This window comes from Cyanistes caeruleus, chromosome 1 (assembly GCF_971803275.1).
Source record: "Cyanistes caeruleus chromosome 1, bCyaCae1.hap1.1, whole genome shotgun sequence".
Taxonomy (NCBI): domain Eukaryota; kingdom Metazoa; phylum Chordata; class Aves; order Passeriformes; family Paridae; genus Cyanistes; species Cyanistes caeruleus.
Genome location: NC_141701.1, coordinates 135904487 through 135930420, shown reverse-complemented (window position 1 = coordinate 135930420; position 25934 = coordinate 135904487). Strand labels below are relative to the sequence as shown.

General features: G+C 37.1%; 1 protein-coding gene across 2 annotated transcripts in view; it reads right to left on the bottom strand.

Annotated features, from left to right (window-relative positions):
• Positions 1 to 25934, bottom strand: part of GPR158 (G protein-coupled receptor 158) — a 180844-nt gene that overhangs the window by 58179 nt on the left and 96731 nt on the right. For both annotated transcript variants that reach the window (XM_086861388.1, XM_086861377.1), the window contains exon 5: positions 19283 to 19351. In XM_086861388.1, the coding sequence (XP_086717514.1) occupies positions 19283 to 19351 (69 nt within the window). The remainder of the gene's footprint in view (positions 1 to 19282; positions 19352 to 25934) is intronic.

Below are 25934 nucleotides of genomic sequence, written 5' to 3'. Positions count from 1 at the left end.
GCAGGTTCATGAGTCAAGGTAGGAATTTTATTCACATCAACTATTAAGATGGTTATTTGGAAAAGGTAATGGGGAGAGGCCAGGACTTTGAAATACCCTGCTAAACCACAGCAAAGAGCAGGACAAAACTGTGTGCTATCCTCCTGAGGACAATTTTTGTTGGTATTTATTTTGACAACAAGCAATTTAGAAAAACCCTCTCCACAAAATACCAGCCGGACATCTCAATCCAGCCGGTGCTGATTAGTTTACTGCAGACATCTCTGCTGGAACTATTGACTTTTCATTTTCAGCTTATGCACCTGTAGCAAAAACAGCAGTGGGCACAAGCCAGGGACCACGGCGTGACCAGCCTCCAGAAGAAGTGCTGGGAACACTCCATCTCCTAATGCTCCCTAATGAAGACTGGATGTCTGTCTGATAAATCTGCTTTAGGTAAACTGAAGCTACCGGTAATTGGATGAATTGCAAAAATGAGTGACATACTCTGCTGGCATGATCTACATTAATCTTCAATCTACACTAATCATATCAAGCAAATTATGTTATTAACATAATTAATTCATTATGGGTAATTAATGAGGTCCAGAAGAAACCAGCCACATCTGCAAACTCAAAATGTACTCCACAGTAGAAATTATGGAAAAAGGAATGAAACACTATTTTTCTTCCTACTAGGAAGACATTCTTATAGTTCTTCAATCACATGAATATGAACATTTTTACCTTCCAAAAGAATTGTTTGGACAGTTTGCTTGGCTAAGAGGGCCAGAGTGCTCATTTTTGGTCAAGTCAAAAGGAAAATAATTTTTTTTTTAATAGAAATCTTTGCATAAAAAATATTTATACAGTGTTGAGCAGATATTGAAAAATAATTATAACTGAGAAATTGAAACAAATTTAGCAGAACAAATTTCTACATTCAAGATTATCAGGCTCTTCTGTCACTTTCTTTCAGTCACATATGCCACCCAGGTGATTTTTAAAGAACAGCATAAAATTAATCACATGCTTGTATAAATATTTGAATACATACACACTTAAATACAGAAATAGATTTGATGCATTTGTTGTGATTTCTTTTTTGCTCATAAAATCACGATTCCCTTTCAAAAGTTAGCTGCTTTTCATGCACATTGATTCTAAAGCACGTTGATTCCAAAATAGCAGCATAATTTGAGTGTATCTGTGCCAATGTTTTCTGCTTTATGAAAAGCAACACAGATCACTATCAGTCTCCTGCAATCCTGAAATACGCTTTATTGCAGAACAATTCACAGGGCATCTCCATGAGCCATGAAACACTCCTTCACACAGCATGTGAGAGAAAGTTTTACTCTCTATGTTCACTCTCCTCACCACATTAAACTGGGGTGGTTTGATATTATAATCCAGCTATTTCTGTTGGGACTAGGAATCTGGAGCAGACGTTCTGCACACATAAACCAGGGAAGAAAAGTGAATGGTTAAATTCCAAGACAGTCAGGCCAAGCTCCCTCTGTACTCAATGGGGAGCACTGTAGGCAGAGGGCAAACCACATCATCCTTCTATAGCCACCTGAGCACTGTCCTCCAGAGGTGCCTACTTCCCTCCACAGGCTAGAGAGAGCCTTTGGTTAAATGTGTTGTTCAGAGTTAAAATTAATTAAATATATACATATATATATATATAAAATCCCTCCACTGCAAATAGCTGCTCCAAAGTTTTACTCAGAGTTTTCAGCACTCCCTCTTTCTGAAGTGCAGGCAGCAGCTAGCAACCTGTCAGATCATGTAAAGCCTGTTGTTCAACTCTAATATACTATACAGAACAAGCTGGAAAAACCTTCAGAACTATTTAGCCTAATTTAATATTTACTGCTATTTTAAGCTGGGTGTATCAAAGGAAGTAAAGAACTTTAGAACACTCAACTAATTTGGAATGAAATGAACCTAGAACAAAAGTTATGTTTCATGGATTTTAAGGCAACTCTTGAAAAAATGCAGAAGCACAGAAATAAGATGGTATAGAAAGTAACCGAGACATTAGCACACTGAGGGCCATGTTCCTAAGGGACAGGTGACATTTCCATTAGAGAAGAAAAATTAAAAAGTCCTAAAATGGAAAGCGCTGATCTCAAGATCAGGCATACAAGCTGTCATGGCGTAATCTCAAGCAATGTACCAGCACCAGAGCCGGATGGACTGAGAGGAGCCTGAGCAGAACTCTTCAGTACAGACCTGAGAAAAATATTTCTTTCAGAGTTTCAGAACAACATACTCAACTCTGAAAGAGCAGTCATCAAAAGCTTCAACACATGTAGGTGGCAACCAACTAAACAGAACAACTCAGAAGAGAAATCTCCCTGTGGAAACACTGCATGGAAATGGAAAGTAGGAGAGATGAATCTTGAAGCAGATCTTCAGGAAGATGAGTGTGGACTTGGAAAACTTTTAAGAGTCTATGGAGGTTGCTGCACAGCAATGAGAAGTCTGAAGTACAAAGATGCAGGAAAGAGAGGAATCAGGTTGCACAATGTAAAATTATGGACTGGGAGAAACCAAAGGTACTAACTTCTTCTCTTGGAAACAAAGTTTCATGGCACGTGAAAGATCTTTAGAGCTGCTCATGACCTGAACAATCAGCAACAGTAAAATCCCTAAGGAATAAAAGGCACATCTCATCTTCCAAATGTTGCATTTTCATATTGCATTTTTTAGCCTTTGCATACATCCAGGTTTTCCAGAAACCTGCATTACCAAATGCACTTATGGATGAATTCTTAATTGTCTGACATGGGCAATTTCTTTTTTCAAAAAGAAAAAGACACCACAAAAACATTTGAGATGTAAGGTTGCATTAGACAAGCACATCTTTGATATTTAATGTCTTTTTCAGTTATCATTAAAAACTTGAATAATTTTCAGCACATGACGTGAAGTCTTTTCAGGTCCTAAAGATCTGAACTCAGACACTCAAAACAACCCTAGGACTTGTAGCTTGTTTTGCTGTACTATGCTCTCTCTGTAACTTAGGGTTTGTTTAATGTGATTGCAACTGCCATTAATTTCAAACATGTACACAAACTATAAAGAAATTACTCGTGAATAAGGAAAAAAACCAATTTTTTATTATTTTGAAAATTTAGTGGGATTAGACCAAACAACACACCTGTCTGCAGTGCAACAATTAGCAGGTTTCTGAGGAAAGCTCTTGACAGTGAATGATTTAACCTGGAAAACAACCAAATTCAAGCTACGTCTTTTCAGTGACAACAGTTGAGGTCCATATGCTACTTTCTGCTCACACCTAAAAATAACCATTCCCTGAAGCAGTTATAAAGCTACATCACCCCATTTCAATATCTAACCAATGGGCACCACATCTTTCCTACTGCTGTGGACTTTGATTAATACTCGTGCTTATATCCATTTACTACTGCTTAATGGGGCAATGTGAAAGGGAACAGTATCAGCACATCAGGCTGAACACCTCCCATACTACGGCATCCTAGAGACAAATCAGTAAAACTTTCTTCAAGGTGGTACAAGTTTGTATCTTCTGAGCCAGAGAGGGGAACAGGACCCAAGTGTCACATCCAGAAGGAAAACATTAGCAAGTGGGATACTGGATAAAAATGCTGTCTACAGGCTGGGGCTTTTACCACCTATACTTGGTAAGAAAGTGAAGATTGCATGGTGTGCCTGAAGAAAGAGTTCAAGTCTGCAACCCTGGAGAAGGAAGGCATTTCCCCATGCAGGAAAACTAGGCAGATGACAAGCACAAATCTTCTTTCCAGGACATCCCACTGCCCAAGCAAACAAAGCAGGCGTGCTGGTGTCTGTGTCCCTGACTGAGCACACAGCCCTCTCATGTAGAGTACCTCACTTGACCTCAAGACACCAAAATTGAGCACTGCAATCTGTGATTGCAATGCTTACCCAATGGTAAGCTGAGTGCTTAAAAGACTTGCCGTGATAAAAATTGAAGGTGTATGGGGAAACATGTTCCCTACTAGTGGCTAAACTATTCAATCATCTTTGGTTTCCTCCAACCAAAATACCTATAACCAGTACCTGCTGGATCCCTCCTGTTGCGGCAGCTGCAAAAATAAGGCATTAAAAATAGCAGCCTTCCCAGAGAAGATTGCTCATTTGCATTCCTTGCACAACTCACTTCCATGGTCCACAAAATGCATTCATTAACAAATAACAAAACAGCAGAAGGAGGCTCTCTTCAAATGTTCCACTCCTTCCTGAGCACAGGGGGAGTCCTCCAAACATTTCACTGATTTCTCAAAGAAAAGGCTCACCTTTTAGCAGGAGAGACTTATTCCACTGCATTTTGTTGCTAGGCACTGCATTTAACTGCAATTATTTATTTATATGAACTTCCTTCTCCACCCTCCCTACAAAGATGCTTGTGGTGTTGAATAAACAGCCATACAATAAAAACAGCATAAAAGACAAGGGCAAAATATTTAAGAGCAAAATTAATAGTTGCCACCAGAACTAAGAACAAGATGGCAAAGAGAAACCAAAATATCTGCCAGGGGGCCAGGGAGAAACACAGCAATTTTTTAAAAGAAAAGTCAGGCTGCTAAGATAGATAGAGAGATAGCAATGAGGTAAACCAACCAAGTGGTGAGACTGCCCAAAACAAACATTTCAAGACTCATATTTAGTTGAGGAGCTTTGAGTACTCAGAAGGCCATGACCTTCTTTTTCTTCAAGGTTCTTGAACATTTACTATATATAACACAAATATTTATGATTTAAAACAAATCCATTCAGGCAGATTTTGATGGGATTGCTTGTGACATGTCTGAGAAAAATGCATTACTTTAAACAGTCTGAGGAAATGAACCTAGCAGATCCAGTGTATCATGCCACAACATTTCATCTACTTTATGAAAGATACACATGGAGGGTAAAAAAACCATTTCTTCGAACTTGCTTAGGTAACTCAAGACAACTCAAAATCCCAAGAATGTCTGCTGTTCTCTCTAGACCAATAGAGCACTCAGTGTTTAGCAACAGGAACTTCTCTGTGCTCTATACAATTTTCCCTCTTTCACTCTGAGTGCTTTCAACTTCTTTCAGCATTTTCCTGTTCTCTAACCTATTTCTTAATGATTTAAGACTAAACATTACTTAAAGTTAGATCAAAGTTCCAAACTTTTTCTTGCTTTTGTTGAGAGTAACAGAGAATTTTTCTCCCCTTTTCTGTCTTCTCAAGAATTCATTCTGTCAACTTTCTTGTTTAATCTGATCCATTATTATTATTGTAACTATTAACAGTAACACATATTAATTATGGTATCAAATATAATTAGTTATCTATCAATTTCACATTTACAAGTTCTTGATCACATCTGATGTCTGCTATACACACTGGAGAGTCAAACCAGAAATGAGTGCCTTGCACTCATGAGTGCCTCACGACATCATTTGCTATGAAAGGCTTTTGATGCTATCAGGTTAGCCCAGTTCATAGACACTTGTGAAAAATATAATATACTAGAGGTTTCCTTTTCAAATGCAGTAAGCACTGATGTCCCTTATCCTAAACAGACAAGACATCCTGCCTGAGACAAGAAGTGTTCCTTATTATTTGCTAATCCCACAACCAACAGCAGTAACTACAGCTCACATAAAGGCATCTCAGCTCAGGATCAAAACAGATCAAGTTTCCTGTTCTGCAAATCGAGTAACTTGAAATGTGTTTTGGCTCCAGAAAAGTTGCATGAAGAGCAGCTAAAAAATAAATTATGATTTTTTTAATGTATTCTTGGTGGCATCTGAAATTGGCAGATACCTTATGGTTGCCAACAATCAACTTATTAATCTTGCTTAAGACTTACATGGTAAACGTTTAGAGTATGTTTCTGATTCAGCTATCTTTCAAAATTCCTGGGTCTTTAAACAACTGAGCATGTGATATTCTAACAGAGCCTTACACTGAATTAATGGTTAATAAACATGTTCCTTAGGGTTTTATAATACTTGTTATGACAGCATTTTGCCTTCTTGTAGCAACAATTTGTGATTACTTGAAGAGAGAGTGCCTGCCACTATGGCAGTAACTTATTTTGATTATGATTTCAAAGACGTAAAAATGCCTTAAGGCTTGGAAAGCAGATACAAGTTTAATAAATATAGATATAAATATCTGACTAAATAACCCACTACACAGACTTTTATAGATCAGTTCTCTGCAGATTTCAAGGCAATGCCATCAATAAAGACAGAAAAAAGGGTAAGCTGACTCTAAGGGCCAGCAAACCCTGTCAGATTTTTTAAAATTCCCACATTTCAAGGGTTCAGCATGCTGGTGATGCCAGATTAAAAATTTAAGAGAAAGAGTTGAACATTAAGAACATTTGCTCTGTATATAGCATTTCTGTATGTGCTGGAGATTAAGTTGTCAACAAACTGAGCAAGATTTATACATTCAAAAACAAAGAATACATACGGTTTGTTTTACTCTGACTAATGTGACAACTTATACACTCGGATTGTCATAGAAGAAGACATCTGAAGGTTAAATCATAGATCCATGCTTTAAAAACTGTGGTTATTTAGAACAAATTATTTCCTATAGAAAATTCAAAAGGAAGAAAAATGTCCGAACAAGATACAAAGCTTGAAGGAAAAGTAAAAGGGACTTCCTTATGCCAACACAACTTCATTTACCTTTCTTCCTAAATGTCACAGAATATGCAGAATTGGAAGGGACCCACAAGGATCCTTGCATCCAGCTCCTGGCCCTGCTCAGGACAGCTTCAAGAGTCACACCATGAGCCCAAGAGCATTGTCTGAATGCTTCTGGATCTCTGTCAGGCTGGTGCTGTGACTGCTCTGTGGAGCCTATTCCAATGCCCAGACACTCCCTGGGTGAAGAGCCTTTTTTTAATATCCAGCCTAAACCTGCCCTGACACAGCTTCAGGCCATTCCCTCAGGTCCTGTCACTGGTCACCAGAGTGAAGAGATCAGTGCCTGACCCTCCTCTTCCCCTCACGAGGAAGTTGTAACTGCTCAGCCTCCTCTTCTCCAGGCTGAACAGACCTCAAGCTAACCTCAGCTGCTCCTCACACAGCTTCCCTTCAAGGCCTTTCACCTTCCTTGTCCCTGACACCATCCTTGTCCCTGACACTGATAAAGTTTCCAGGTATTCCAAATAACTGCTTAGGTTTACTTTTGCCTGCTTTTTGGCTCAATGTCTTTCTCACCAGCCTTAAATCAATCTCACACAGGACATACAAAGCAAGGACCCTCTACTGTCTGCAACATATAAGAGAAAACCAGACAAGTAACCCAGTAATCATTACTTGCCAATGGGATCTAAGGCATCTAAAGGCCTAGCTTCAGGACTATTTGCTGTAAGTCACAAAAACCTTGTCTAATCTAGCCTGTATCTGAATCCTCCCAACTCATGCTGGTGCCAAACTATGTAACACAAACTTCCTTCTGAGCCTCTTCAGCTGACTATGTAGGATGCAGTCTTGCTGGCAACGCCAAACCAAGGGACTGGTAACCCTACTCAGACCATGGAAAAGCAGTTTCAAAGCACTGGTTAGTTTGAGAGAGTCCAAATCCCTTATGTGTCAAGGCATGGCCCCTGTGAGGCAGCTCAGGGATCTAGAGCTGGCCTGCCTTCAACCCATGCCAACAGAGCTGCTCCAGTTCACATGGAATGCTTGAATGCATTCCCTGGGACAGTCTGTACCTTATGAGCTCAGGTCAGGCCCCTAAATAAGGACTAATTCAACCTTCTGTGCCTGTTCAGAAAAGGACAGAAATATTCATTTGAGTAGAACTGGGACCTCTTCTTGCTGTTGCCCCTTCACATTGCCAGCTTTTCCACTATTCCCTCTGTCACCTTAGATCCCACCAACTGATGTTTTCTACTGAGCATTTAATCTAGTGCATCTAATTTTCTTCTATTATTTCCAACTGCTTTGTTTATCATCTAATGCATGTCTTCTCATACAAATTGGGTGCAGCTCCATAGAAATTAGTAGAGCAGTTCCATGTGGAACCAGTATTAGGCTTTTTTCTATTAGTATTTTTATGGCTTAATCTTTTCAAGCATATCTCAAATATTCTCAGGTAATTCTCATAAAGTACCTATACTCTCTAGAAGTATAAAAACAGTTGCATGCTACCAGTCCTCTGAAGATATAAGAAATTCACCATTAACTGTGTCCTTACTCACACCCTTATTAAAATATTTTTAAACACTTTCACTGTTATTATTAGTAACAGTCATTTGTAATGTGATTCTTTCTCATTGATCAGGACCCTGCTGCACACAGTGCAGCAATGCCAAACATCCCTGTACCAAAGGGCTCATAATTTAAATATGAGATGAGAAACCGCACATCAATACAGAGGAAGCAAAAGGAAAGAATAAAAGATTTATCTTCTACAATTATGTAAGTCGTGTTTTAGGAAAGCAGAAGAAAGCTTGCAAGGAGTAGTGAGAAATAACTGTATGCAAGCAAAGAACAAGCACTGAATGTACAATCCATGGTTTTACAAATATCTTCTATAATATGTAGTCGTGACAATAAGAATCCTGACTGTATTAAGGTACAAGATGTCATTTGTGTCTTGTTTTCATTTCTATACTGTTTGGTTGCTCAATTTTGGACTAATTTTCCAGTTCCTATATTAGATTTTTTGCTGTGTTTTAATTCTCAGGGGAAAGTTCTCTATTCTGTTTTTTCACTATCATTCTTTTCCTTTTCTCTGAACATTGCTTTTACTGATTAAACCATATGCAATAAGGTTCTGGCATCCTGGCTTGTTTAAAATATTAACATCAATTAGTAATGAAAATGATGAATGTTTGAAATTATTTAAGTTTGATGAATTATCATGCAATGATATGTAAGAGAACTGTATGAAATGTTATTTTCCTCCACTTACAACCTTTTGTGCAATGAAAGACTCATTTCATCTTTTTATTTTCTGATGGTATTTTGTCCATATGTATTACCTTCGAATTTCTTTAATTTTTTTTAGCTTGGAAATCCTGCCATCCATTTCTGAGAAAAGCTTTGATCAAACTGACAGATTTCTCTTTGCTTTTTCTTCCCCCCTACCCAAAAAAAAAAAAAAAAAGTGCAGAATTTACTGCACAGCATCATGCCACTACAAGAAATTTACTTTGGATTCAGATTTCAGAGAGAGATCAGCACATAGATACTGTATATTGGTCATGAAGGACATGGTATTTCCTAACAGCTTCCTCAAAACTTGCATATATTTGCAGATCTGTGCTTAGTCTCACAAAGGCAGAAAATCTAGAAATTAAAGAGTTTGTATAAAACACTGCTTGCTGAAAAGAGTTATTTTTGTATGTGATTCTAATAAGCAGAGTTATATCCAAGAGACATATGAGAAAGTTTATATCACATAGGAAAAGGCTGCTTTTTGTAAAGACTAATTGCTTGCTCCAATGAACATCTTTTGTTGCATCTGCAGTACTGTTGCTACTTTTAAGAACAGAAATCTCATCTCTCCCTACTTGATATGATGCAGATTTAGACCCAGCTACTGGTCATTTGAATGTCTCATTTTCAGAAATCCATCTGGCTAGTTACGTGGCAAATTTTTGACCTGCTGGCCCCTAACTCTTCATTTTTTTAATCCTAGCAAATTAAAATTCTGATATTTTTGTCAGACAACTCTACTATTATCAATACTAGCAGAAATACAAAATAGCTTGTACACTGGTATTTGTTGATGTGTTTTGATAATTTCATATTGTAACTTACATGTTATATTGTAAACTTTTCTCTCCTCTCATGTGTTTTTATATTACTTTTTCCAGTTCCTCTCTACAAGCAAAAAGCTAATTTCCTATTTACATCAGATGATATGTGGTCTTGGGTTAAAAGCACTGATTAAAATTCCACTGATCTCTTAGAGTTTAGAAAGGAGATGTTTAGAAGTGCTACACAGTAATAAAAACTTTGCACTATCAGTATTATAATTATGTAACATTTTTCCAGTGCAAAGATTTCACTGGTTGTCATATACTTTAGTCTGCAAACTGCTTAACTCCTAGGAGTTGGTATTAAAAACCATAAAGATACCATTGCCTGCATCCTCTCAATACTCAGCTTGTAGAATGACTATGGGCAGCCTCATCTCTGACAGATGAAATCTCCTTTCATAAGGATCTCTTCCAAAAACATCAACTCTCCTCTTTCTCCATTATAATGTATTGAATTTCTTATCTCTCGTAGTCATTAACCATTAATGGTGCAACACTTAAAATCTGAGTAGATGGTTAGGAAATACCTAATGCATTCATACATAAATGAAGAGAGACTGAGAAGAAAAACCAAAGGAGAAAAAACCCTATAATTCAGCTCCTGTATTATTCACAGAGCACAATCTTTGAGATGGAGAATTTGTCTTTTCCTTTTCTCCTGTGTTGATGCAGAGTAGTCTGTCAAGTGACATGGAAGATGAGAGGTAGGATATCATGTTTTATACCTTACCTGTACGTATTATACTGGTCAATGTCTTATCTCAACCTCATATTCCAAGGCATGGTGAGTTATGATCACCAGTTTCCCCTGATAGCACTGGTTTACAACTGCACCCATTTTCATATCAGAAACAGCGTGGTAGTATCAGCTTATCTAACTCAAGTCTTCCTTAAGAATGAACTGCTTCTGCTTTCATTTAGCTTCAGATTCTTGTTGATGCACAGAGCAGGCAACAGCAGAACCTAGGAAGTTCAGCAAGATTAAAGACAACCTACAGGGCTTTCATTTGACTATAGGTGTTGTTCCCTGAGTCTTAGATATGAAACCATGGCTAAACAAAGAGAAAAGGCATTTGATGGGAAAAAAGGAACGTGCCCCCAACTTTCACTGAAAGACACTTGGATAAGTGAAAAAGAATGACTGAAATTTATCTCCCACCAACATGCAGTCTCTCAGGTGCTAAAACAATGAGAGAAAGTAAATTACTTTGCCCTGCTGAGATGTATGTGGTGACTAAAATTTTTCATGTTTTCCTTTCTGGCACAGTTCAATTCCGGCTCATCTATACTATCAAAACATCTTGTCTCTTTAGTTTTACAATTTAATAAAAATGTCTGTCTTTCAATATCTTTCTATCTCATATTCAAAAGTTCTATCACATATTTTGAACTAATACATGAGAGTGCCTTTTTTTCATGTGTCAGTATTTCATAAATTTAAGTCACTAGAGTAACATTCAAACATACTCTAAGCACCTTGCTATTGACTGAGTTCCCTTGCCAAGTGATCAATGTGGTCATCAACATGTTTGGCTGAGAAAATTATTCCAATCCTTTCTAGCTTATAAGCACTGACACCCAAAAAGAATTATATAAAAGATATATAAAATACTAAACATGAAAGAGTTACATAAAAGACTGTCTTCCTGTATTCTAACTCTAATTCAACAGAAACAGTGGGCCAAATTAAGGCTTTCACTGATTACATTTTTTCAATCAGGTGCTCTTCAGTAATTCTTTGGCATGGAAGTGGCCCTGCTGTGGTCTCCTGCTTGAGCTTGGCTCACCTTGCCAAGCACCAAATGGTTCAGCTTTACTGCAGAGCAAAGAGGATGGATTATTAGAGCATGGTTCCAGGCTTTAGTTAGGAACACACTATGAGTATGTCCCAGCACTATTTTCCTTCATTTAAATGCACCTACATTTTACCCCCTGATCATTTTTGTGTTTCAAAGCTTTTTATGAACAGAAAAGAGTTCCCCACACTTTTACTTTTCAAATTTTAAACTTGTGCTCGTGTTACTGCTCAAACTGTATAAAAAATTAAATTTATTTTAAAATTAATTAATTATATTATTAATTAAAATACTGATTATATATAATGATATACTAGATAACAATTATATAGGTGTGCATATTAATTAATTTAGTTATTAATTAGTTTTTTATTTATTTGTTTGAGAAAAAATTTTAAGCCCCTGGCGAAAAAGTTTATACTGTTTCTCATGACTGTTTTACATCACTTCTTTGAAAAGAATATATTAATGTAGAGTTTTATCTACAAATTCTTATACATCTAAGTTTATTCATGCAAGTTACTTCAGTGGAATTATGAGTAAAGACCACAAGACCTTGGTCTGCTCCCCTCACTACAAGATTAATTTCTCTGAATGAAGGGCTGGCAAGACTGTACTACATAAGTGCCTGCAAGCTGGCAGTGCAAGATATTACTTTAAAATAAAAAGGTCAACAAAAACCCAACGTGGCAGTTGGCTCAGGTCATTGGCTGCTGTCCTTTTCTCTCCTACTCTCAAGCCCTTCACACATATACTTGGCTATTCAGTGAGCCCAGACTCTGACAAATGTGCCCTCTCAACTTCTCAAAAAAAGCTTTAGAGTAGCAAAAATAGCAATGCCCTCCTACAATACCTACTGCACCTTCAAATCCATGGAAGAGGAAGATTGAATTTTGTCATGATATCACAAGTAATGCCACAAGGATGAGCATGGAAGCCCAAAATCAGTGCCCGTACCTTCACTGACCTATCTTTAGCCCTGCCATGTAAGTCCCATAATATGTTCCAGCAACATCCAATATTTTACCACTATCTAAAAAAATTACAACCATGTGACTTTATTGCATGCCTGCACACTGCCTGACTGGGTAGTCTCCACCCCTGCAGGTTTTTAAGACCTATTGGATAAAGCCCTTAGTAATCTTGTTTTGTATAAAATCTTACAGCTGACTGTCCCTTGTGCAGGAAGTTGGAGTAGAGGCCTCCTGAGGTCCCTTCCAGCTAAAGGTAACCTGGGAACACAGCACACACACAGACACAGAGAACATACACAAACACTCCTCACCAAAATCCACCTGTATAATCTCTTAGAATTTATGATTCCATAGCTCTACTCTGTTTCCAATACCCTAATACACACAGAGAAAATATGTAATTAAGATCAGGAGACATACAGCCCTGCCTAATCACAGTTCTTAATGTGGATAATCACATTAACAACAGCCTCTAGTTACCTCCCTGACAGTAGTTGCCAGAATTTTTAGGATAGTTGTATAGATTAGTGGCAACAGAACCATGAATAACTATCACATGTATCTTATTTTTCTGACATTTTAAATAAGCGTATTCAAAAAGCAGAAAATATTCAGTGCTTGCTTCCTATCAGTAAAAACAGTCATAAACATTTTTCTTAGCATGGTTCAGGGCAAGGACACAAGTGTTTCCAGTACCTAATGAGGTTTCTGTATTTTGTAGCCTGCAATGCAGAGGCTACACTAGCTGACTTCTGGTTTTTCCATTTAAAGTAAGCTGGCTCTCAAAAAAAAAAGGTATTGGTTTACTGGTTGCATGCTAACTTCAAAAATATGTTCATCTGACAAGGACATTGACCAAGAGAGATTAACTACTGCATCTTCTTCTGTCTGGTTCCCTCACTTCTATGCACAAGCATACAATGTACATATAAAATCCTTGCAACATGGTGTTTAAAATCTGCCTTTTGCATTGTCTGGATAGCTAATCCACTGTGATCCAAATAAAATGGAAAGACCCTTTCCTAGAGTACTAAAGAAATCTGTAGTGATTATTTTAGAGCAGATATTTGCACTGTGTCCTCGGACTTCAGTGACGTGAACACCAAAGACAGGCTTGTTCTTTACCCAAACAAGAATAAAGTGACGTGTTTGTTCTAAAAGCTTTAAACACTATTTTGTGAGTAAAGGCAATGCAAAAAAATTGCAAAAGAATAAACCTGAAACATCTGGGGTATCAGAGCAGACTTGCAGCTCTAAATGTGTTGGAAAAAGCAAATTTTTCTGTTGGCCTCAGTGCACATCAATGTGTCTGGAATAAGTGGTGACTATGCTTTTGTAACACATCCCTTATTTGAGGGACAAATGCATAAGAGTATTTTGCAATGTTCTATTTTCACATTCATTAATATCAAAACCAGAGTTTTCCAGTGACCTTGCTCTGCTCAGGACTGTATTCACTACCACAGTCTCAGGCTCTCAAACTTCATAGCTCATTTCTTCCATGCTAACACACGTACAGATCATTCGAGGGGGAAAAAACCCCATATCCATATCTAAGCTCCACGACTCCCCACTTTCTATTACTTCTCATAACACAAAAGGGTAGGTGATTGTAGCTTGAGTATGAAAGAGGGAATAAGACAACCCCAGAAACAGATCTTAACACCTAACACAGGCAACAAGATGTCTGAGCACAAAGTTTATTCCAGGATTCATGACTGAACTACTTCCTCAGCATTAGGAAGTCAATGCCCCCCACCCCACAGCTCTGTTTCTCTAAATTGGGAACAATATTGCTTTGTTACAATTTGCAGTTTGGAAAAACAAGGGAAAGCTGTAATGAATTTGGACTTTTTTAGCCAAAGGAAGAGAAGATTGAAAGAAAAAAATCATAAGATTTTAAAAAGATCCTCTGCAGTCTCCCAAGCTAGTCCATCCCATGATCTAGCTGACCTCACTGCTACAACACTCAGCCTCACTGTCTAACAACTTTGACTTGCTGGAACTTAAATCTAGTACTTCTTAGCTGCTTTATCAAGAGCATGGAGAAGAAATTATTCCCTTGGACTTTGCATCATCATACTCACTTAACTTTAATCACTGATTATAGAAATTATATCATATATCATGCAATCCATTACCTGTATTTTGGAGTTTCAGGTAATATAGACTAGCAGTATGGGAACTATTTAATATATCAGGTAATCCTAGCTGCCTAGGGCAGAATTCATCACCATTTGAGGCCAGTACCTCAGACTTCATTTATAGTCCATGAAGTCCATGCACCTCATCTTCAAATTGCAGGTCTCAAACAAGTCATAAAAGGCCCAGTTCCGCTTCAGGATTTGGTGAGCATAGGGTGACTGTCTCAGCTATGGATATATACATAAAAAACACAGATTCACAGAATTTCATTTGGAAGGGAGGTCATCAACCTCAGCCCCCTACCCAAAAGTAGGTCACGTTGCTCAAGACCTGGGCCCAGTCAAGTCCTGACACCTCCAAAGATGGGTATTTCATAAACTCTGGACAAAGAGTTTTGGTAATTGACAATCCTCACACTTAATAAAAAGTTTCTTGATATCCTATCGGAATCTCCTATTTTTCAACTTGTGTCCATTACAGAAGTCTAAAGTCACCTGAGGTCTGAACTCTAATGCAATTAACAGCTTTTCTCTTACAACATTGTGCTACTGATCACTTTATTTGAAGGCCTTTGTAGCAAGCAAAGAGTCTTTAAACTTGTAGTAGCATGTTCAAAGCATTAGCAAGACAGAGTAAAGAAAGGTCTAAAGGTTTCAAAATAGTATTTCTGAACAAGGAAGGTAATGAGATTCCTCCCCTCAGATGCCAAGTACAGGAATTAAGGGACTCATCCATAAGATGGCTGGGTTTTGGCTTTCTGTTGAAAACCTAAGGATGACGAAATATAAACAAAAATCAATTAGAAAGCCTAGTGTTCATTTGGAGGAGATCCACTGATAATTGGAAAGACTAAGTAAAGGCAAATTAGAGATGTTACTATGAGACTGCAGAAAATATAAGAAATGACAACTTCAGAAATGCGAGCTGCCCAGAAACTTCTGAGTAAAATCTATGCATTTGTAATAGACAAAGCTCATCTGCCTGCTTATAATTCAGGAAAGATCAGTGTTGTTATGAGAATGGCAGAACTTGAATAATTAATTTAGGTGGAGACCATCATTTGCACTTCCCATTTGGTTAGAAGGGCATTGTAACAGCTGTTTTTCTCACCAAAAGCAGCTGACTGGTGATATTATTTTTCAATTAATGGTGTTACACCATGAATAGATTACTGCATGTAGGCATGAAAACAACAACAATTAGTGAAAGAAATTCAGCAATGTAACAAAGTAGGTTTTGGTTTACATTTAATTGGAGGGTAGGGAGAGTCAGAGATGCAATAAACGATGCAATAAACCCCTTCTAGACACGGTGAAATTTGTATGCTGAAGGCTCTCAAACAATCTGAGACAGACTGAGTAAACAGATCTAGAAAAAGAAAGAATTAGGGAAGTGTAGAGGAGTGGAGAACAAAGATGCCAAAGACTTAAAGCAGTGTTGAGAAAATCTGAGGGGATTTTGTTTTTAAATAAGAATGTAATTTTGCACTGAATCCTCAAATGAATAGAGATTTCAGTTATTTAGAACTGAAATGCCATCCCTTAATATCTTTACATTGTTACATGCACTAAGCCAAGCTGTGTAATTCCACACTTGGTTGAGTGTGAAAGTAAAGCTTTTTAGTGTTACATTCCAAATCACAATAGAAGAAGAAGAGATGACAGAAAAGGAAAACAACCTCATATTGAAAGAGAACAACCTCCTGCAGTGGTGCTTATGAACTCCATTCCATACATTAACTGGCATTTCATACTACCTGTGGAAAACACAGCCTAACTTGGGCATATAAGATGTGAGTGCTATATTAACTGGTCTTAGACCTCTAAGGTACTCCTCTAGTATAAAATGAGGACTAAATCAAATAGCTGAAACAATGAAAAAGCCTCTGGGCACATATTACTACATCTTTAACCACATCTCTAGGTCCCAAAATATTCCCAATTCTTCTCAGAAGCAAATAAAACCACCAAATAACATGAAGGGGAAAATAAATATGACCCAGGAAAAACAAAATCTACTTTGCAGGTACATGACCTATGACCAACATGTATATTGACAATATGCTCTACACCCTGCTATGAATGAATGTGTGTGTGAGTGTAAGCTGGTGCAAACACGATTCTGTTTAAAGCTTGGGTTGTCTTTCCCATGTCATTCTGCTCTGCTTTGTGCTCCTTTCCCAGACAATAAGCAGGTGAGTACATTTAGATTCTGTCCATGTACAGCAAAACATTGAGAGTTCACATTCCAAGGACTAACCCCTCATAATTCACACCTTGCAGCTCTTCTTTCTTAAAATGACTATGCTTTATAGCTTTCACACATTTACTGTTTCATTGTCTTGCCCTGAAGCAGAAATTGGTGAAAACTTCCTTGCAGTGAATTGAGAGGCAGGGATATTGGAAAGCTGATATTTCTGATCTTTGATTTTACAAAACCATATTTTTCTGGTTGGAGGAATAAGGATTTATTTCTCCATCTGAAAATACAAAGGACCTCCCACTACCACATTTGCTACATCCCTCCCCTAAAATCCTCAAAATAGAAATGATAAAATTGCTCTCTTTTTTTTCCCAAGTCTGTAGGAGTAACAGCCTGATTAGTAATTCCCTGTATAAGAAAGAAGAGTTCCCAGCAAAGAGCGTGGGAACATAAAACTGCTAGAAGAGAGAAGCCAAGTCATACACTTTGCCTATTCATTTCTAATAGAATGTGTTCTCAGCATTATATATTAGGAACTTGAGATGTGCAGAGAAACATAAACTCTGGTCAAGTCTCTACATCCCATCTGGGATATGGGCTATATGGGATATAATCAGGAATTTCCAGCAAAAATTTTTTTCCTCATAATACATCAAACAGTCATTTTGCACTCATGGTACATTTAACATCCTTAATGTCAGTGGAAAAAAAAAGGGGGGGGGGCTTAAATGTCAGTGAAGAGCTGAAGGGATGCTTGGGTTATTGAACTTCTTCTCCCAGAACCACTCCCTTTCTTCTCCCTCTGCATTTATAGATTGTGGATGGCCACCAGCTCTTGCATCCAACAGCACAGTCCTTCAAGTCAACTGCTGGGACATATCTTTCTCCACAGCAGGATCTCAGTGTCCCAGGTGCTGAGCACACCTGAAGACAGACAGCCACCAAAGAGTGGTCATCCTTCGTGAAACCCAGCAAATGGAGGACCAAGACAAGCCCTGGGAAATGAACTGAAGAACAGGTGAACAGACTGCAGACACAGTTCTGATGAGCTGTGGTGAGGCTTCTCAGAGTTTGGAGCTGAGGCTGTACAGACATTGACTGGTTCTAATTGAGCATCTGCCTGGGGAAGCCATTAGCTGGCCCCAAGGTTCTCTGAGAAAGCAAAGAGGAGACAGCCATGGAAAGGAAACCTCTTGCATAATGCTTTACACCACGAATTCCTGTAAATGCTCCACAGCACCAGCTGAGGAGGCAGTGCATGGGCTTTCTCTTCTGTTCACTGAAAAGGTACACAAAAGAACATCTGAAAACCCATGGGAGATGTATTTATTGCAAGTTGTAAAAAACTTTTGTCCAACATAAGAAAACCAAAAACTTTCATTTCCCTGACTTCTGCAAAGTGAAAGATGAAAAAATAAATAAAACTATCCCAAATGCATACACTTTTTCTTTAGAACTTGAAAGGCCCGCACTATTTGAAAAAGAATGTATAAAAATTCCACCAGGGTTTGTGGTTTTTTATAGTACTCTTCACACATTCTGCTGCAGTTTATTTCCTACTTGTTCTGCAGCTACTGAAGAGTTTTGCTATCCAGCTCATCTTTCAGTAACTATGTGATGGTCTGTAAAAGCACAAGAAATTCTGATTACTGAGGGAAAGAAAACATAAACATATTTTAAAATAGCCCACAACTCCATCTTTTATTGTCTCCCAACCTGGACAAGTTTCTATCAACTTCTTCAATATACACTTTGATGTCTTGTTTTATCTAGTCATTGTTTTGGGTTTATGTGGCAATCAGCAAACTCAGTTCTTCTGGGACTTTTGAAAGGAGAATGGATACAAATGAGTTTTGTGATATATTTCTCATATAGTTCTTTTTTTTTCCCACTTACAGGGTAAGGCTAATGTCATCTAATTTTCCCAAAGACATGGCATTGAAGAGGCCACATACCTTCAGGAACATCAAAATACACTCCAGTAATGCACTGAAACCAGTAATGCACTGAAAAATATAATCTTCTTCCTACTACATTACACAGAAATGTTTGGTAAAATCAGTGTCTTTCTTTTACATATCTTCCTTTTCTCACCCATACCATAGATTAGAGAGGTACTGTCTTTCAAAGCAAAATCTCATTTTAACCCAGAACACCCAAAAACTTCCAATCAAACTACTGGCAATTTTACCAAATTGAAAATGGAGAATTACTACACATACAGTAAAACATTTGAGTGTTTTTATGAATATTTACAGAACACAGCACATTTTGTAGTCAGATTAAACTAATAATTAATAAATAGTTTTTGCATTTACATTTTCACCAGAGTCATTCATACAATGTTTTAAAATGTTGGCAAGGGTATAATTTTTTTTAAAGTTATACTTTGACTTACTGGGAAGTACAGAAGAAGTGATCCAAAAAGAATGGTTTCCAACAGCACCAGCCCTGAAGCCCTGATACTCTAGAAGACAAAAAACAACACAAAATATTAGAAAATCCTGTGTGCCATTTTCATAAAGGTACCCTCACTTTTCTCAGTGTATAAACAATAATGTTTATTAAGCTGTCTGTCATGCTTGCATGCTCCACACTCTTTAAATCACAGGCCCATTACAATGGTTGTGTTTAACAAAAATTAAATCTAAAAAATCTTTTTCCTGTTAAATTCTAATCAACAGACATTACCTGGGTATGATTTGAAACTGCTAAATTTGCTCTCAAGTGTCAAGACATAGGGATCATGGGAATTACAGACATGAATTTAATTGTAGAATTTGTTCTGCATTGTTTAAATTTCAAGAAGTCCCTAGAATATTTTTTCTCATTTAACATTAATGACTTGGCTTCCATAATAAGTATGAATAATCTACAATTTTACTGAATATGGAGTGTGCTCTTAAACTGCAAGTGTACTTACTTTTTTTTTTTTACAATTTTTTACAAAGATGTTGATTCATTAACTTATCAGGATTGTAAAATACTATGCCATTTCCTCACCACATGTGGGTTAAGAAAACCAACATGGTTTTCTTAAATCTTAAAATAAAAAAATAAAAAAAAAAAATTCTTTTTCCTAATACAAAGTGTGTTCCAATAAGTTTGATGATTTATGTACTGTGGAACTATGCCTTATCTTAAAGAGAAAACATCAACACTTGTAAGAAACTGAAATGTTAAAGGGTTAATGACTCAAAGAATTGACAACTTCAAAAGCAGGGGTGCTTTTGCTGATATGTGCAAGGTACAGCCCAGGTGCAGAGCCTGTGAGCACCAGAGGATGACAATGACAAATCAATCTTTGTTTAGCAAGAAGCTGGGTTTGAGCCAGATAAGGGAATAAGCCAATAAGATCTTGAGAGGTGGGATAATGTTTTTTATCATGCCAGTGCCCTCCCGTCCACGGGTGGCTCCAACATCATACAAGGCTTTGGCAGAGGTCAATGAGCTCATGTCTTTCATGTCTGAGCAATACTCAAACCACTAAAGAGTATTTTTTTTCTTATTATGTACAATGAATCTCCATATACCAGAATGACCACCACAGCAACTGAAATGAGCTTCATATAGAGAAGATGAAAATTATCTAAAACTTCTAAAGTCCATTTAAGTCCCATGTGGACATTCTTTTCTGAAAAAGTTTTTCACATCCTGATCAGTCTTTTCTTATCAAGCTTGTTTCTGGGCAGCATGATCATAAGACAACCTGATGGGGCAAAGAGCTGCAGCATTTCCAGATCTTCTTCGTAACAATAAACTATCCCATGATCTTCTTCTCACCTGTGTTCTGGTAGGGACTGTTCTCTGCATATTCTATCTCTGCATTTCTGCCTCCTGCCCTAAAAGAAGTGTGGCTTACAGAGCAACGCTGGAATTCAAAATGGGCTTGAATCCAGGTTTTGGCCGTAATTTCACCTCAGTCTTTGGTACCAGGAGAACGGTTTTAATCTGTAATGCTTACAGGTATCGCTGCTCTTCTAAACAGGATTCCTTGGCAAATGGAATAGACATTCCAGCAGGGATGAGTGCTATCCACAATGATGAAGAAAAGCTCAAAACTTCAAATACAAAATAGTACAACTATTTTTACATAAGTATAGAGAAAAGAAAATCAGGTTGGAAATTGAAGTGTAAGCATTTTCCTAAACTACATTTTTGAAACTGTTGATTTTCTCTACTGCAAAGAAAAAGAGATATTTTAACACTTGATTTTAAAATATTTTTTTTCTTCAATAATGACCACTATAGCCCATGAAGTCCAGGAAGAAAAAAATTATCCAGCACTGAAACATTAATAGCAGGGATTAACTAAAAAGAAGAAAACCAAACTAAAGCAGAAAGCTTCAAAATTATTTTACTAAAAATATTGATTAGATATACAGGTATTTCCAGAAGTCTGTGAATAATAGGTTTTCCAGCAAAAGCTTAATCTTTCACTGTAAAGACTTTGCAAATATGAGTCCCTAAGGCATGGCTGGGGGCAGGAACAAATGCTTCACTTTATGGGCATCTGCAAGACACACAGCAGTGAATATACCCACACACCTCAGGAAAAAAAGCTCTTGGTCCTTGAAGAAAATAAACAGAAGAAAGGAAATCTATGATAGCCCAAAGTCTCCACCAGCCAATGTCCACCTATACAGGCTGCACAAATAAAATTCTCCAATGGAGCTCACATAAATTGTGCTTTAGGACACAACCCTGAAATTTCATGCAGTGGGAATTTCTTCCACCTGGGTGTAATATTTGTGTTTTTTTCTTTTTCTTTTCATTTTTTCTTTTTTAATAGCTGTTTGGGGTGTTTTGCATCTGTCTTGCTTGTTTGGATTTATTTTGTTTTTTACTTATTTTTCTGGCTGTTCATATTGTGTTCAGTCTGTTTATTGCCACTTTGTCTGTATGTCCATTTCCCATTCAGGGTTTAATTTCTGCTGTTACTTACTGGTGTCAGTAGAACTGTCCTTTCTGGATTTCCTTGTCTCTGGTTACACACTGCTGACACCTAAGTAATGCTGCAATTTATTTTGTTTCTAGCTTCATACTAACTTCCATACTTAGCTACCTATACCATTCACCTTTCTAGGTCTGCAAAAAACACTGTTTGTGAAAGACTGATTTATGCCTTGGGATTTGCTCAGTTGTCCATCCACCCATTCTATCCAGGCATCATTAGTAGCATTTGAGATAAACAGTCATTCCTTATCCTTCAGTTTCAGAAAGTAACACCATTTCTGTGAAAAATCCTGTTAAGAAAGCCATACATGCCTCTTGGCCACTGCTAAAGGGTCATAAATAAATATTAAATAATTATTTGCACGCGGGGAATTTAAAAAAGTCTAGCTGCCCAAGGTGCATCAAGTGTAACAAAACAAGCACAGAAGATACTGCATTTCAACTGTCTGTAGTCCTAAGCAATCCAGGAGATACAACAGCATTAATTAGCACTGAATTCATGAATATCATCACATAAATCAGTGATATAAGTGTTAAAGTATTTTCATAGTGGAGAAAAAAAATTATAAAAGCCAAAATAAAATTAAAGTCATCCTGTGTCAGTTACATTGTGTAATACTGAATTAACTGAACTGTAGACTTTTGGTGTCAGTCCAGGAAGACTGCAGGTTCCTCCAGGGCCACATGTCACTGTGTATTAAATGAGCATGGTACCATAGAAACCTAGTGAGGGGAGAAGGTTGGCATATTTTCATATTTTTCACTTTTGTTAAACACTTATGCCACTTCTGTAATATAAAGAATGACCAAGGAGGGCTGTGATTTACAGAAAATTTCATTTTACAAATGTGGTTTCACCAGAATGTGAAATGCCTTTCAGATAAATAAAGCATCTCAGAAAAAAAAATTAAATGTTATTTTATATATAATTTTTTATTATATGTAATTATTTTTACATTTATATATATAATTTGTATATATAACAGAAAAAATCGTATTAGAGAAAAAAATTCAGATACACTTCTTTGATCTCAACTTTGAATACATTCATATTTATTAAACTGAAAGTGTATCTACACTCCACATGTAACTGGAAAGTACATATGCATACGTGACTGAATGGTAGAGAAGCAAGGAAATATAGAGAATGGGCACAGGTTTGCTCTGCTGTGCTAAGCTCATATATTTGAAGTTGTCACTGGTCAAAAACAACTGGTGGTTGGGTTCTTTTTCCCCAGGACTGAGAGAGAAGCAGTTTTCTTGTGTTCGGGCTCTGTTGTTCATTCTTTCCTTACCTATATTACATATATAGAGAGTACAAGGGGCTAAGATAGAAAGGTGCAAAATGGAGAACAAAGACTCTCTCCAAGGTCTTTTATGTGTCTATCTGTCCAATAATCAAATGCCAAGTAAATTATTTCTTTTAGTGACCCAATGACTTGACACCTGTGTGTTACACCGCTGAATTCTTTATCCAAACACTCATTACTACCCAAAAACCCTTAAAAGAAGATGAAGAAGAAAGAAGAAGGAGAAAGGGACAATGCCCTAAATTCTCCATGGTGTCTCTTACTAACTTAGCTTAAACCCTAAACTTAAACCTTCTCACCCAGTAACTTAAGAAAACTCTATCTAACTTGCACACTCACACTTTTAGTTTCTTAACTTTAAAAGCTGCCTCCATGGTTTTAGGCTAAGCTCAGTGCTCTCCTGGATGTCAGAGCCAGGCACCACAGATATACAGGCCTATTTTCTGTGCCTCTGACACCAACAGAAGTGACTAGAAGAATTACCATGCAAATTGTCTCAAAAGAAGTGAAACAAAAAGCGTAGCTAAAGGTTGATGTGAAGGCAGTGTGCTCGCTCTCAGTGCTCCCAGGAGGACCCTTGTGGTGCAGGTCTGGCAGATCCACCCCACTCTGCACATGAGGACATGGGAGATGTGATGAGACTTTACAGGACTGTATTCCCAAATCTGTCTTACTTCTCTGAAAACTCTTCCTGTTCAAATTCTTTTTATTCCTGGTACAGGTGGTTCTTTATTTTAAATTATTTTAAATTATTTTAGATTATTTCTTTTATATATATTATTTATTTATATTTTTATATATTTAGTAAATATATTAGAATATTTATTATTTGTTATTATTTATTTATTTAAAATTATTTTTTATTAAATGACAGAAGTGAGAAGAGATTTTTGTCAAGTTGAAAACACATGGTCTGAAGTGGAGCTGGTTGAAATGTTTTATTACCAGCTGCTTTTCTTACTAAGATACACCTTTCCAACAAATAATTTTTTTTCCACTACGACTATATTTTTGTCTCGATTTCCATGTGCTGTTTTTCTAAAGCCCACTGAACCCTTTTCCTCTTATCCCATACACCTTTTCCCAACCACAAAGACACTGCTGTCTTCCTTAGAAGAGAGAGAGGGAAAGAGCCATATGGAAAAACTGAAGTGCTAATTTTCAGGAACTTTATCTCCATTAAAGTTGACTTTTAAGAAATAGAAAGCAGAGATTCCTCCTTCTGTCCCTGAGGCTGAGCAACAACAAGATGATTGGCTTTTCTATTATGGGACAGAAGTTGCCAGTTCCCAGACACCGATATCAAGAGTTGCAGAAAAGAGTGGAACTGCATTTCATAGTGATGGTTATCCTAATGTTATTCTCACCTGGAAGAGCAATAGTGGGGACTAAAGAATGGGCACAAAAGCAACTGGAAGGAGTCTTCTGAATCCTCAGTTAGTATCCTATAACTCTAGTGTCATAAGTTATTTCTTTTCTTGATAATAAATTCAGGGACTTATTAGGACTGCTACCCATGAAAGTACAAATGTTGAATTCTGTAGCAAGGCTTTGCTTTAATTTCATTATTGTTGGTTGAGGTACAAAATTCAAGCAACTCATTCCCATATAACTGCAGGAAAAGCTATTCAGTTCAAGGGGGAAGGAGTTTTACCTCCTTAGAAAATTTCTCTGTAAAATAATGAAGAGGAAATCATGTGTCCTGCTCAACCTTTCATCACACTAACAAATACTTTTAACCTATTTGAATCATAGCCTCCTATTAGAATACAGATTGCAAGTACAGAAATATTCACAGCAAACCCCAATTTTCCAAAGATAGGCCTACAATTACGGGCTGCCACTTAAAATGTATTGACAAATTGCCAGAATTTTCTGCCATTTGCAGGTTTTGTGCAGTATTCCTAAACCAAATAAATATAATCATCATATTCTTTCATTCCCCTTTCAAGCCTTTGAAGAATACTTACATGGAGATCAATTTTTTTTTCTATTACTAGTTATAGCTGAGCTCAAACAATATAATTATTACATTTACTTTTAACTTGAAAAAAAAGTCAGGAAAAACAAAGGCTATCAATCATAAAGTAATTTTATTTCAAAAGTACACAAGATGTCAGGCATCCAAGAAATCCACAAATATTTTATTTTTCAATTACTGTGGCCCTCGATCCTTTCTTTGACACAAGTAATGAAATCTGTTGTGATAAATCATGATGAAGGTAAGATATTCTGCATTTAGAAACAAGGGCATTGCTTCATCTAAGTTGCACTACACCACCTACAAGACAGATATTTGAGAAAACAGTATTTGCTGGTGAAGAACCCTCACAATAGAAATGGTTAATGCCCCAGGGACATCTTTTCCTATAAGAGCAGAAATTCCTTCCTTGGGGACATATTGCTTAGACCAAGGTACCTGCTTCTTATGCAATAGTGGTAAATATATACATGAAAGGAAATCAGTAATGAGGTAAACACCTAAGTTCAATTTCAGTCTATGCATAGCTTTATGGTTAATATAAAAGATGAATATGTACAATGATAATCATCAAAAATCTGGATCACTTGAGGTGTCTGTTTCACTAGGTTATGCATTCAATGAACACAGAAATTAAATGAAGATCCAAAGACATTATTTTCAAGAATAAAATGAATTCTAATATTGATAGTTGCCTGGTCACCAAGAGATTAAATTGAATACACAAGAAGTCTGATGAAATAGGAAACAAAATTTCATGAGCAGGAGGTGAGGCTCAGTATGTTCCTCTATTTAGTTTACAA